The sequence below is a fragment of the Macadamia integrifolia genome, chromosome 5, assembly GCF_013358625.1.
Source record: "Macadamia integrifolia cultivar HAES 741 chromosome 5, SCU_Mint_v3, whole genome shotgun sequence".
NCBI lineage: Eukaryota > Viridiplantae > Streptophyta > Magnoliopsida > Proteales > Proteaceae > Macadamia > Macadamia integrifolia.
This window is the reverse complement of record NC_056561.1, coordinates 41,886,302-41,898,561: the sequence shown is the minus strand read 5'-3', so window position 1 is coordinate 41,898,561 and position 12,260 is coordinate 41,886,302. Positions and strand designations below refer to the sequence as shown.

Below are 12,260 nucleotides of genomic sequence, written 5' to 3'. Positions count from 1 at the left end.
TAATGATACAAATTCAACATTATATGATTGGATTCCTATGCTATTACACATATGCTGCATTTAACCATGTGGGTCAATGGTTAATAATTTAGTTGGTTGATTGTTGGAAATTTTAAGACCTCCACTCACTGATCATAAGTCAAATTTGGTGATTTTTCTGAATTGTATAGTCCATCATATTTAGATTATTCGTTATCATTTTTTTTTTCTTTAGAAAGTCCATATTAAGTTTTCTTAAATTTTTTTCTACCCTCATAATAACATATAGGGATGCCATATTGGTCTATAAGATTATTTTTTTTGGTAAAGATCTATAAGATTTTGGCCCATGTATAGATGATGATGTGAATAATATATCTAAATTTTTATTTTATTTTTAATATATTTTTTTGCATAACTACATACAAAATGTAAGAATTTTCCTGTAGAAATGAATAATCAAAACACACCAAAAAAAAAAAAAATTTGGGGAAAGTTAATCTCTACACTCTATGGAAGAATTGAGGGTCGTAAACCTTCCCCTTTTTTTTTATGAACTCCGCACTACAGGTGAAGAGAATCTGAATCCAAAAATTATATAAGTGAAAAGAGGACCTAGTTCTACCTTGAGCCAAGGAAGAATTACAATTTAGCAGTTGTTCCTTCATTATACTCTTTCTTGCCTCTCCTCTTTTGTAATATAGCCATTTTTTCTTAGTTTGAGTTTAGGAGCCTAATGGCCATTACATAGTAAATCCACATAGGGGCCAAGTATATGTGGGTTTACTATGAAGGAGTTAAAGGAGGCCCGAGGCCCGAGGCCCAAGGCCACTCTTCTTACGAAACAAGAAAATTGATGCAAACCAAGCACTAATGCACATGAGAGAGTCGATCAAGTGACCAATCCTCAGGCAAGTACTCTACTAATCAATCCTCTTTTGCAATGTAGCCCTCTATGATATGAAATCAAATATGAATATAACACATAAGTTGGAACATAAATGTGATGAAGCCTTAAACTAAAATTCATAGAAATTGAAACCTAAAAAGCTAGAACCCCATGGGATCTCATTGAGCTCCACTGTGAAACAAAATGTGATGAAGCAACGTATAAGGGGAACCTAACTTAACAAATTTGACAGGTGGCTATCTTAGGGTTCCTCCATCTACCTAAGATTATCAAATAATTAGTCTAAAAGACTTAAAAACAACAAGGACCCCGGATCAGCTATCTAGAGGACCCCCTCAACGCGCTTGCACCACATTGCATACCCCTATTCCTCTGTCTTCTTTTCATGAAACCTTTGATTCCATAAGTCCAATCCAAATTAGGGCCTCTATTTGGCTTGATGGTATCCCCTCAACATTTCTCAATTAAATCTATGGATATTTTTTTATAGTGCATCTTCTTAGAAAAAGAAAAATGATAAGGCACATATTTATTACCAAGTGGCAAATTTGGTTGTGCTTAGATGAATCCCACACTTCATTGGAGGAAGGAACTACAAACATCTCCCTAGTCAAGCTTTATTTTGAACAAGAACAAAAAATTCACTCAATTAAAAATGATTTTGAAAAAAAAGTGTCAACGCTTGTTTCAGGTTGGAATTTGATTTGCAAAATAAAATATGTCAAGTTAGACTAAGATACGATTATGGACTGATTTTTTTCTATCCAATCTCTTCATCCAATTCCATCTGACTCTCCGATTGAATTAGAAAATAATATTTTTAACCATAGACAATAGGGGTGAGAGTTTTTTTTTTTTTGATCAGCGAAAGCAAACAGAGAGATAAAATTAGATAGCAAGATTAGATTTGAAGTTTGCTTTAAATATTGGCTTTCTACCTGAGAGAGCCTCATGAGCTAACTTCTTAAGGTACTCTAATGTACTATTAGTTTCTAACAAACCAAACCTAAGAGGACTATTATAGTTGGTCATCTCATATTTAAGTATGATTAAGTTCTTGGCCATAATGATAAAGGTTTGTCAAATTCCTTGTCAGAAAGCTTATTGATGAACTTCACACTGCTCCATACGACTTCCATCGCCCACTTGTTTTCCTTAGCTTGCTCCAGCCCCCTTAGAAGCACTAGCGCCTCTGTTTCACCATCCTTTCCTGTCAATACATAGTTAGTTTCATATAAGATTCCTCCATGTTGTAAAGCAATGGCTAAAGCCCAAGCTGAAATATTTTTCTGTTTGTCACTAACACTGGTTATGAAAGTTGAGTTAGTGCTCTGTGTGAACACCGGAGGTGTGCAACATGATTTTGGGTTAGAGGTCGCCTATGCTTTAGACAATTTCCAATTAATTCCATGCGCTATCCAAAACTCAATATTTTTAGTAATGGCAGTGGGCTCTGGTTTAAGGGCAGAGAATATATTTTTATTTCTATGGAACCATATGAAATAACAAGTGATGACAAAGACAACGAAAAACCACATCAAGTCCCTTTTGGATTTGAAATCAGAATTAAAGAAAAAATAAACTAAATTTTTCAAAGGTTCAAATAGTAAAAGATTGGGTTTGAGACCCAGCGGGCTTGATGCCCAACACAGTCTTATTATTTCGCACTCGAACAAAAGGTGATAGAGAGACTCCCGCTGTGTGTGGGACAGACCACACATCGGATCAATATCCATCCATTTTAACAATATATCTTTGGTTGGTAATCCGTTATTGACAGCTCTCCAGAAGAAGAGCTTAAACTTTGAAACTTTGGGTGGATATTGATTTTTCAGAAAAATCGCCATCATGGTGAACAGAGAGATAAGCAACAACACCTGTATGAGCATACATGGAAGATTGTTAGTGCATTGCTGCAGAGAAATTTGACGACTAATTTAGTAGTGAAAATTCCCTCCTTTGAGAGCGTGCACCACCAACTGTCCTCTTGATGTGATAGTCGCAATAGAATTGGATAAAGAGTTAGGGAGAGCAGATTTCAAGAGATCCATGTCGGATATTCTATTATTATTCTTACCCAAGAAGCTGGAATGCTCGACATTATTGTAAACGGATTGGAGCCACGGATCAAATCAGAAATAGGTATGAGAACCATTACCTAATTTCCGGACAACAATTCTCTTCAAGTAGGGAAGAATTTTGGCAATACCATCCCAACACGGGGAGCCCCTTACTTTTAAGAGTTCGTGGGTCAAAGACAGACCCGTTGGTAAAGTATTTAGCTCTAAGTGTTTGGGTCCAAACATTATTTCCATTGGGAAGGAGTCTCCATCCCAACTTGAGCAATAGAGACTTCTTGTGACACTCAACCTTTCTAAAGCCAAGTCCTCCCTAGGGTTTGGGTTGGCAAATTTTATCCCATTCAATGAGATGCATTTTATTCATCCTATCATTATCTCCATTCCAGAAGTGCATAAAAATTGAGTCTAATTTCCTACAAATATTCTTTGGGAAAATAAAGCAAGACATTAAATAGGACGAAATTGAAGCCAAGGAGGATTGTACTAGAATGCTTCTTCTAGCAAAGGATAAAATTTTGGATTTCCACATTCCAAGCTTATTTTTAACTCGTTCAATGTTTTTATTGAAAAGACCTGATCTATTTCTAGAGTGGAACAAATTGGTGCCCTGATAACCCGAGTCTTTAGTCATCTCTTTAATCCCAATGATTTTGCTTAAGAATTTTCTTAAACTTTCATTCACATTAGAACTAAAAGCTAACCCACTCTTTTCAAAATTAATGGTCAATCCGGATAGATCAGAAAAGAGATCCAGAATGCATTTTATTGTAGAAAGGTCTTCTTGGGTTGCCCTACTGAAAATGAAAGTGTCATAAGCAAAGAAAAGATGGGTTATTTCAGGGGCTTGTTTAGCGATTTTAATCCCCTAAAAAAGATTTAAATCCCTATTGGCAATCAAGAGTCTAGAAAGTCCTTCAATTACAATCATGAACAAGAAGGGGCTTAGAGGACACCCCTGCCTGATGCCTCTAGAGGCCTTAAACCGTAGGACAGCTGACTCGTTCAGTTTAATGGAAAAAGATGAGATTTATCAGATTAATCCATTTAGAGTTGAAGCCCATAAATTTAAAGATGACAAGCAAAAAACCCCATTCTACCTTGTCATAAGCTTTGGCCATGTCCAATTTGATGGCCACATAGTCAGTCTTACTTTTTTTTTTTTCTCTTTAGAAAATGGAAGATTTCTTGAGCAATGATAATATTATCAGTGATTTGGCGGTCTGAGACAAAAGCGGCTTGATAGGGGGAGATGAATCTATGAAAGTGAACTTTTAGTCATGATGCCAAAATTTTTGCCACAAACTTACAAGTGACGTTACATAGGCTTATAGGCCTATAATCACCAATCGAGTAGGCAAAATCTTTTTTGGGGATTAGGCATATGAGGGTGTGGTTGGCATGGGATGGCAGATTGGCAGAGTTGAAAAAATTCAGAATGAAGGAGGTTTATGAATTCCCAACATTGTTGGAAGAAATGGCTTGGAAACCATCCGGACCTGGGGCTTTGAAAGATCCAATTGAAAAGACAACATTCTTGATCTCCTCCAAGGAAGGGGGTGTGGATATGAACCCAAAATCCAATCATAGGCTGCGTTTGATAGTCATCTAGATTTTAACATTTTTCCATTCTATGGAACCAAAAAAAAAACGAAATAAAGCATTTGATGTCAACTTGATATTTTTCTTTTTTTCTTTTTTTGACAAAAAAAAAAAAAAAAAAAAAAAAAAAAAAAAAAAACCACACATGAACAATAGATTTGTTTCTCTTTACATCAAGGCTTAAGAATTAGGAATTGGATATGAGATCGATCTCCATCAATTTTAAGTTGAATTAGATCATAATTAGTTGGAATTAATTGAAACGTTAGAAAATAGATGTGGAAAAAAGAAGCCAAAAAAAAAAAAAAAAAAAAAAAATCACATATTAATAAATTTTTTGAGTTTTTTAATGAAAAAATCTCATAAGAAAAAAGTAAGTTTCATAGATTTCTACAATTTTACCAACAAAAAATAACCAAACTAAGGACATTCATAACTGATTCAAAATAAGGGTTTGGAAATCAAACTTAATCCGATCAAGGTTTGATTCTAATCCAATTATTTAAACCATTCTTAACATCCACAAAAAACAATATCCTAAAATCAATCCACTATTTCAATAAACCAGTGCCTTGGGAATATTATGAAAATGTATAGTTATTATGGCCAGATTTGGAATGATTTCTATTACAATTTCAGACTGATTTTAAAATAGTCAACAAATAAAAATTGTTTTTTGCAGTTCTTGCCAATTGCATGGCATCTATTATGACTCGAGCACAACTTCGACGTACTCAAAGGGGTGCATCAGATGAGTGCACATTCGCCGCAAGAAGCCAGAAGTTGTTTTATCTTGGAAATAAGTTCGCATTCCAACCCCGTTGCACCAAAACCTAGGGGCAAATACTGAATTTAAGAGAGTGCCAAGTGGCCTGTCGTAGTCCTCATTTCACATCTTGGAACATCAACAATAATCAATACAATCTCCTATTGCATATATATAAAAGATAAATTTATTCTTATATAAAGTCTATCGCCACTCCACAACAATATACATTATAAGAGTGGAATTACATAGAAGGGTGTAATTAAGGATGCTAAGTGCTAATACGGAAAAATAAACTGGAAGCTAGCATTGGTACTAAAAGTTCAAAATGTGGAAGTTAGCTGCATAGTGATGGGGGGAGAGTAGACTAATGTCATATCTTCAAAACGGGCATAGCGGCGATACTAGTGTTGCCTCCACATCCTCTTTTTTTGTTTTTTGTGCCCAGATGCTCTCAGCCGCTAGATGCTCACTGCAATGTTGCAGCAGTTGCAGAAGATGTGATTTGCTGTCCATCCCTATATTGATTCAGGTTTAACAGACAAAGCGTAAAAGTTTAACTTTAGACAATGTACTGCCAAACAGTAGGGAATGCGACGAAAATTCAAAATGGGGTACAGTATTAAACCCCTTCAGGCATTGAGAATTTCCTCAAGTGCACACAAAAAGTCCAAATGAATTCAGAACGGAATGGAATGGTCCTGATCCCATGGCTCAAACCCTTTCATATTCAATCAACAGTTTCACAGGCTCTTGTGTTTAGGTGCAGGAACCATGCAATCAGATAACGTTCTTTTTTCTAATTATTTTTCTATAAAAATATTAAATTGAAAGAGGATTTTTGAGCAAGCAGTATAGAGGAGTATAGCAACACTAATATGGTGGGACAGAATGATTATGTATATAGAAGTCCAATGAGATCATTGCATGAGAGAAAAAGAGAGTTTTAGTTAACATCAATATGAGTTGGGAAAATAAAAAGGGTTACAATTTGGAGAGAACTTATTAGGCAGTATCAAGAAGATCCTTCACCAACTTTTTTTTTTTTTTTTTTATCAGCGAAACCAAACAGAGAGATAAAATTAGACAGCAAGATTACATTTGAAGTTTGCTTTAAATATTAGCTTTCTCCCTGAGAGGGCCTCATGAGCTAACTTCTTAAGGTACTCTAATATACCACTAGTTTCTAACATACCAAACCTAAAATGACTATTATAACTTGTCCATCTCATATGTAAGTACGATTAAGGTTCTTGGCCGTAATGATAAAGGTTTGTTAAATTCCTTTTAAAAAAGCTTCTTGATGATCTCCGCATTGCTCCATATGACTTCTATCGACCACTTGTTATCCTTAGCTCGCTCCAGCCCCCTTAGAAGTCCTAGCGCCTCCGCTTCACCATCCTTTCCTATCAATACATAGTTAGCTTCATATAAGATACCTCCATGTTGTAAAGCAATGGCTAAAGCCCAAGCTAAAATATTTCTCTGTTTGTCACTAACACTGGTTATGAAAAGTGAGTTTGTGCTTTGTGTGAACACCAGAGGTGTGCAACATGAATTTGGGTTTGAGGTCACCCGTGCTTTTGACAATTTCCAAGTAATTCCATGGGCTATCCAAAACTCAATGTTTTTAGTAATGGTAGTGGGCTCTGGTTTAAAGGCAGAGCATATATTTTTATTTCTGTGGGACCATATGAAATAACAAGGGATGATGAAGACAGTGAAAAACCACATCAAGTCCTTTTTGGGAATGAAATCAGAATTAAAGCAAAAATAAACTAATTTTTTCAAAGAGTCAAATGGTAAAAGATTGGGTTTGAAACCCAGCGGGCTTGATGCCCAACACAGTCTTGCTATTTTGCACTCGAACAAAAGGTGATAGAGAGATTCTCGCTGTGTGTGGCACAAACTACACATGGGATCAATATCCACCCATTTTGACAAAATATCTTTGGCTAGTAATCCGTCATTGACAGCTCTCCAGAAGAAGAGCTTAAACTTGGGGTGGATATTGATTTTCTAGAAGAATCGCCACCATCATGAGCAGAGAGATGAACAACAAAACCTGTGTGAGCATACATGAAAGGTTGTTAGTGCATTGGTGCAGAGAAATTTGGCAGCTAATTTAGTGGCGAAAATTCTCTCCTTTGAGAGAGTGCACCACCAACTGTCCTTTTGATGTGATAGAGGGATTTGTGCAATAGAATTAGATAAAGAGTCTGGGAAAGCAGATTTCAAGAAATTCATATTCCAATGTCCATTATAAATGAAAGCACTAACCACCAGAGAGTTGGAGATTCTATTATTATTATTGCCCAAAAACCTTGTTGATTGTTTGACAACTGGTCATGTATGAGGTTCACCTCAGGTCAATAATAACTGTATGGATTCCCCTGAGTTGGTCAACTGCTGACCTGATCTTTTCACATTTCTACACATCAGTGAAGATGAGAAAATGGAGAGGAATAGAAATAAAGGGTGGTCATGAAAAGGGGGTAAAGATAGATGCTGAACAATTATTAGCAGTCTCTGTTGCACTCTTTGGAGGAGTTGAATGGGAAAGGGTCCAATTTTGATGTAGGTTCGTACAAATCCAAACCCAACAAATTAATAAGCAGAATTCACATCCAAAGGCTTTAGCAACAAACAGGAAAGGTTGGTTCAGGGCATAAAAAATGAAATAGACCTCAAATACCCAAATACACAATGGCCCAATTCTCATACTAGTGTGGATCAGATTCTTGTATGAGAATGGTTCTTGTACGGTCTGATCCACACAGATGGAATCCACCACAGATTTTTTTTCCTTGGGTGGATTCCGTCTCTGTGGATCTTGTACGAGAACCTGATCCACTTTCGTATCATACAAGTGTGAGTCAATCCATACAGAATTTACGTTTTGCAATTTATCAAACAATGCAAATCCAATAGAATGATGAAAAAGCAAGAACCTTTTCTTCAACAAAAACTGAATCATCAATGCAAGAATAAATATTTATTAGTGAACCCTTGAACAGGAATAAAGATCCAAAAGAAATAGAATATAAATAAAAACTTCCATTAACTACAATAGACATTATCAGGAGCTTCTGCACAGATGTGTGGAAGAATTTTCGGTAAGAACGTACATATCTGAATCCAGTGATTGAAATTGTCTCATTCCCACACGGCTTGAAGGTTTACTAGCCCAGAGATTTTGTCAGACCCAACTATAGCAGTGAACGAGGAGCTGGTGGCTTGTTCCCCAGAATTTCATATTAACCAAGCTTCATGCAACTTCAAGACATACTCCAAATCCCACAACACTTCCCCCATCGTGGGTCGGTTCTTACCCTCATCGGCAACGCATTTCTCTGCTATCTCCCCAAATTTCTTCAATGATTCTGGAGAGTAATTCCGTTCAAGCCGTGGGTCCACAATGGTTTCAAGTGATCCTTGTCTTTGCCACTCAAGTGCCCATCTTATAAGGTTGATCTCATCTTCTGGCAAGCTTGGATCCAAAACTGGTCGTGCACAAACAACCTCAAACAATACTACCCCAAAAGAGTAAACATCAATCTTTACAGTCGCTTGCCTGCTTTGCAAGTAGTCTGGATCAATATATCCAAGGGTTCCCTCTACCAAATCATTAAATACAGGAAATGCTTTTGATGCCTCAAAATCATCTATCTTTGCTAAAAAGTTCTCATCCAATATTATGTTGGATGTCTTAACATCCCCATGGATTATAGGATTCCCTGGCCATGTGTGGATGTAGTGGAGCCCACGTGCAGCACCTATGCAAATCTCTAATCTCTGCTTCCAAGTCAACGGTGGACGATGACCACGGCCGAAGAGATGACTAAAGAGTGTCCCATTCCCCAAATACTCATACACCAAAATCATCTCATTCATTTCCTGACAGAATCCAACAAGGGAAACCACATGTCTATGCCTGAGCTTTGATAGCATTTCAATCTCTTTCCTAAACACTTGTAGGTCATTGGTACGCTTGATTGCTACCTGAGTGCCATCATCGATTACACCCGTGAAAACTCTACCAAAGCCACCACTTCCTAACACCGATGATTCACCAAAATTCTTTGTTGCAGCTAGGATCTCTGTTTTTCTGAACTGCTTACCCATTCTATCAATAGTTGTGGAGTCATTTGGATTCTGATAGGATTCAGATTTAGATTCAAATTTACAGCATCCTTGTAGAGCAGATCTGGTGAATTTAGATAATGCAGCCCGTATCTTTGCTATTGTGAACTGACTACCAACTCTAACAGTAGTTGTGGAGCCATTTGGATTCAGATAATCTTTGGTGAATTTAGATACCAAAGCAGAATTGATGTTGTTTCCAATGGTTCCATGAAATAGTGGGCGCAAACCAGGTGGATTTTCTTTCCTAGGATATGTATTCTCTCTCTGTGTACATGAAGATATGAGACTGGAGATTGAAGCCTTACCTGCATTCAATTTTTGCATTGTGCTTTTCCAAACTTCTATTTTGCTTATGTCCGAAAGGTATGACCCCAACACCTCAAGAATTAAAGGCAACCCTCCCGAATAGTGTACCACATTAAGTGAAAGCTGCATATAATCTTGAGGAGGTTGATCCATTGAAAAGGCATGCAAACTAAATAGTTGAAGAGACTCCTTGTGGTTTAGTTCTTGAGGCCAATAGATTCTATCTTTATGAACTTTAGCCACATTCAAGATATGTTCAATTCTGGTTGTTATTATGACTCTACTTCCTTCACCAAACCAATTGAGTTCACCGGCCAAAGCATCTATCTGCTCTTTACTATCCACATCATCAAGAACGAGAAGAACATTTTCTTTGCAAAGTTGACATTTTATCAATTTTTTCCCTCTATCATAATGACCTATATCAAAGTCTGTTTTGAAGATATCTTTAAGAAGTCGCATCTGCAAAGTCGCTAGACCCATGCATTGCATTGCTTGTTCCCTGACATCTGAAATAAAACAATTCCTATTGAAGGTTGAAAGGATGCGATTATAGATAGCCTTTGCAATGGTTGTCTTCCCAATGCCACCACAGCCACAGATTCCTATGAATTGAACATCATTGGAACCAATATTTAATAAAGATAATAGATCTGTTACATGAGAATTTGTGCCAATTGGGTATTTACATTCAGCCAAGTGCATGTTACTGATCAGTTCACCCAGAGCCCTTTTGACAACTAATTCAACTATCTCTCCTTGATCCCTACAATATTTACATATAAAAATAAAATTACAACAACTAACAAGATGGAAATATCTTGTAGAAAAGGAACATATAAATTTCAAGTTACTGTGGAATAGAAAGCAATCAGAAATTCACAATAGTGAGAATTTTGTGTGAGTTAAAACTGGAAATATGTATCCATACATACAAATTACAGATGTGGCAACTTCTGATTTAGGTCATATGAACTCAAATGCAAATATCGTTGGAGTGATAACAGAGCATCAAGACAACCTAAGTTACTAGTTGATTCCAATGTTAAGCAACTTGAAGCTATTAAATATCCTAGATTGATGGAGGAAAACTGAATCTCTATGATCAAACTAGTAACCTTGGCTTCAAAGAAGGTTGAAAATCCGTGATGTTGAGTTCTAAATGTCCTATTTCTTGAAAATTTTCGAACCACTTGAGATACGCTTGGTCAGCCATAGGTGTTGTACCAAATTAATTATAAATATGGTTGATCAACAAGTTACCCCTAATCCAATGTTGCACCAAATTCCATCTCTATCTAATAAGTATGGATAATTCCTTCTTGCAATTATTTGTACTTTATACTATGAGCTTGTATTCTTGTATCCCATTGAACACGAGTAGAAGAACTCATTATAAACAATAATGGATAGAAAAATGAATGGAAATATTTTTATCTAGACAAATAAATGTTTCCCCTTTATGTTTAAATTTTGTAGGGTTGAGAGTTGAGACTTACTGATTTTTGTCAATAACTTCTCCTTTCAAATTCCCTACTACTCTCAAAGCTTTCCTCCAACTCTCTATGATATGGGGCTCAAAATTCTTCTCGTGCTCTCGAAATGCTTCTTCAAAACTTCCGGTTTGATTCCGAACATGCGACGGATCAACGTGGAAGAATATGGGCAAGACCAGTTGATGGTTGGATTCGTGGCACTCAAGAATCTGAGCAAGTTCCAGCAGGCACCATTTGCTGTTGGCATAGCCTTGGGAGAAGACAGGGATAGAGATTTTGGAGGTATCGATTGCTTTAAGTAAGGCCGGTCCAATGGCTTCTCCAGTCCACAACTTTTCACTATCAATGAACACATCGATTCCTCTATGTTTCAGACCTAAGTTAAGGAAAGAAGTGAAATTATTACGAGTATCTTCGCCCCTGAAGTTGAGGAACACATCGTAACTGGAGCATCCAGTTGTGAAGGTGAAGGTGGAGGTGGAGGTGGAGGTGGAGGTGGAGGAAGCCCCATCTAGTGCCGCCATTACTTGCCAGAAGATGAAGATGCTCAAAGTGCTCCTTTCTCTCCTAAGGAACTCTCTTTTGATTCAACAAATTGGTTTCTAATAGGAAGTTCTGTGTTGACTCAACAAAACTTCCAGGAAATCATAGTTTACCAAAACGAGCTACAGAAGGGAGGTTAAAGTAGTTGTCTTCTTTCCTCTCCAGCCGGCTGTACCATCCATAGTGTGAAATGGGGTTGGAGGTTACAGGCTGGAAGATCGGCTATCCATCTAGTATAGAGATTAGTGTCACCGTTGACTGTTCAAAGGAAAGTATAAGACAGATTCCGCATCCCTCGCAGGAAATAACGGACATGTCTGACCACTGAAATCGTTGACTAAGGGTGTCAACTTAGAATTGAAGAATTTAAAAAAAAAAAAAAATATATATATATATATATATAAATATATGAATCCACTATGCGCGGGTTCAAT

The 12,260-nt window shown here is 36.9% G+C and overlaps 1 protein-coding gene across 2 annotated transcripts; it reads right to left on the bottom strand.

Annotated features, from left to right (window-relative positions):
- Positions 1-6,274: 6,274 nt before the first annotated feature.
- LOC122079029 (disease resistance protein L6-like) lies at positions 6,275-11,996 on the bottom strand. 2 transcript variants are annotated; one of them, XR_006140258.1, is made up of 3 exons: positions 11,287-11,996; positions 8,464-10,553; positions 6,275-6,741 (listed from the first exon to the last, which is right to left on the bottom strand). XR_006140258.1 is itself a non-coding variant. In XM_042645247.1 (2 exons), the coding sequence occupies exons 1-2, from the start codon at positions 11,805-11,807 to the stop codon at positions 8,588-8,590; spliced, it is 2,487 nt and encodes an 828-aa protein (XP_042501181.1). In that variant the 5' UTR covers positions 11,808-11,996; the 3' UTR covers positions 8,312-8,587. The 2 variants fall into 2 exon arrangements, 1 of the variants encoding a protein (XP_042501181.1); XM_042645247.1 differs by lacking the exon at positions 6,275-6,741 and having other exon boundaries at positions 8,312-10,553.
- Between the last annotated feature and the right edge of the window lie 264 nt (positions 11,997-12,260).

Bases quoted from the DNA above. Each gene is read 5' to 3' on its own strand.
- LOC122079029 (XM_042645247.1), bottom strand. From the start codon at position 11,807: ATGGCGGCACTAGATGGGGCTTCCTCCACCTCCACCTCCACCTCCACC. The intron at 10,554-11,286 runs GTAAGTCTCAAC...TAAATATTGTAG, and splicing joins GAAGTTATTGACAAAAATCA to GGATCAAGGAGAGATAGTTG.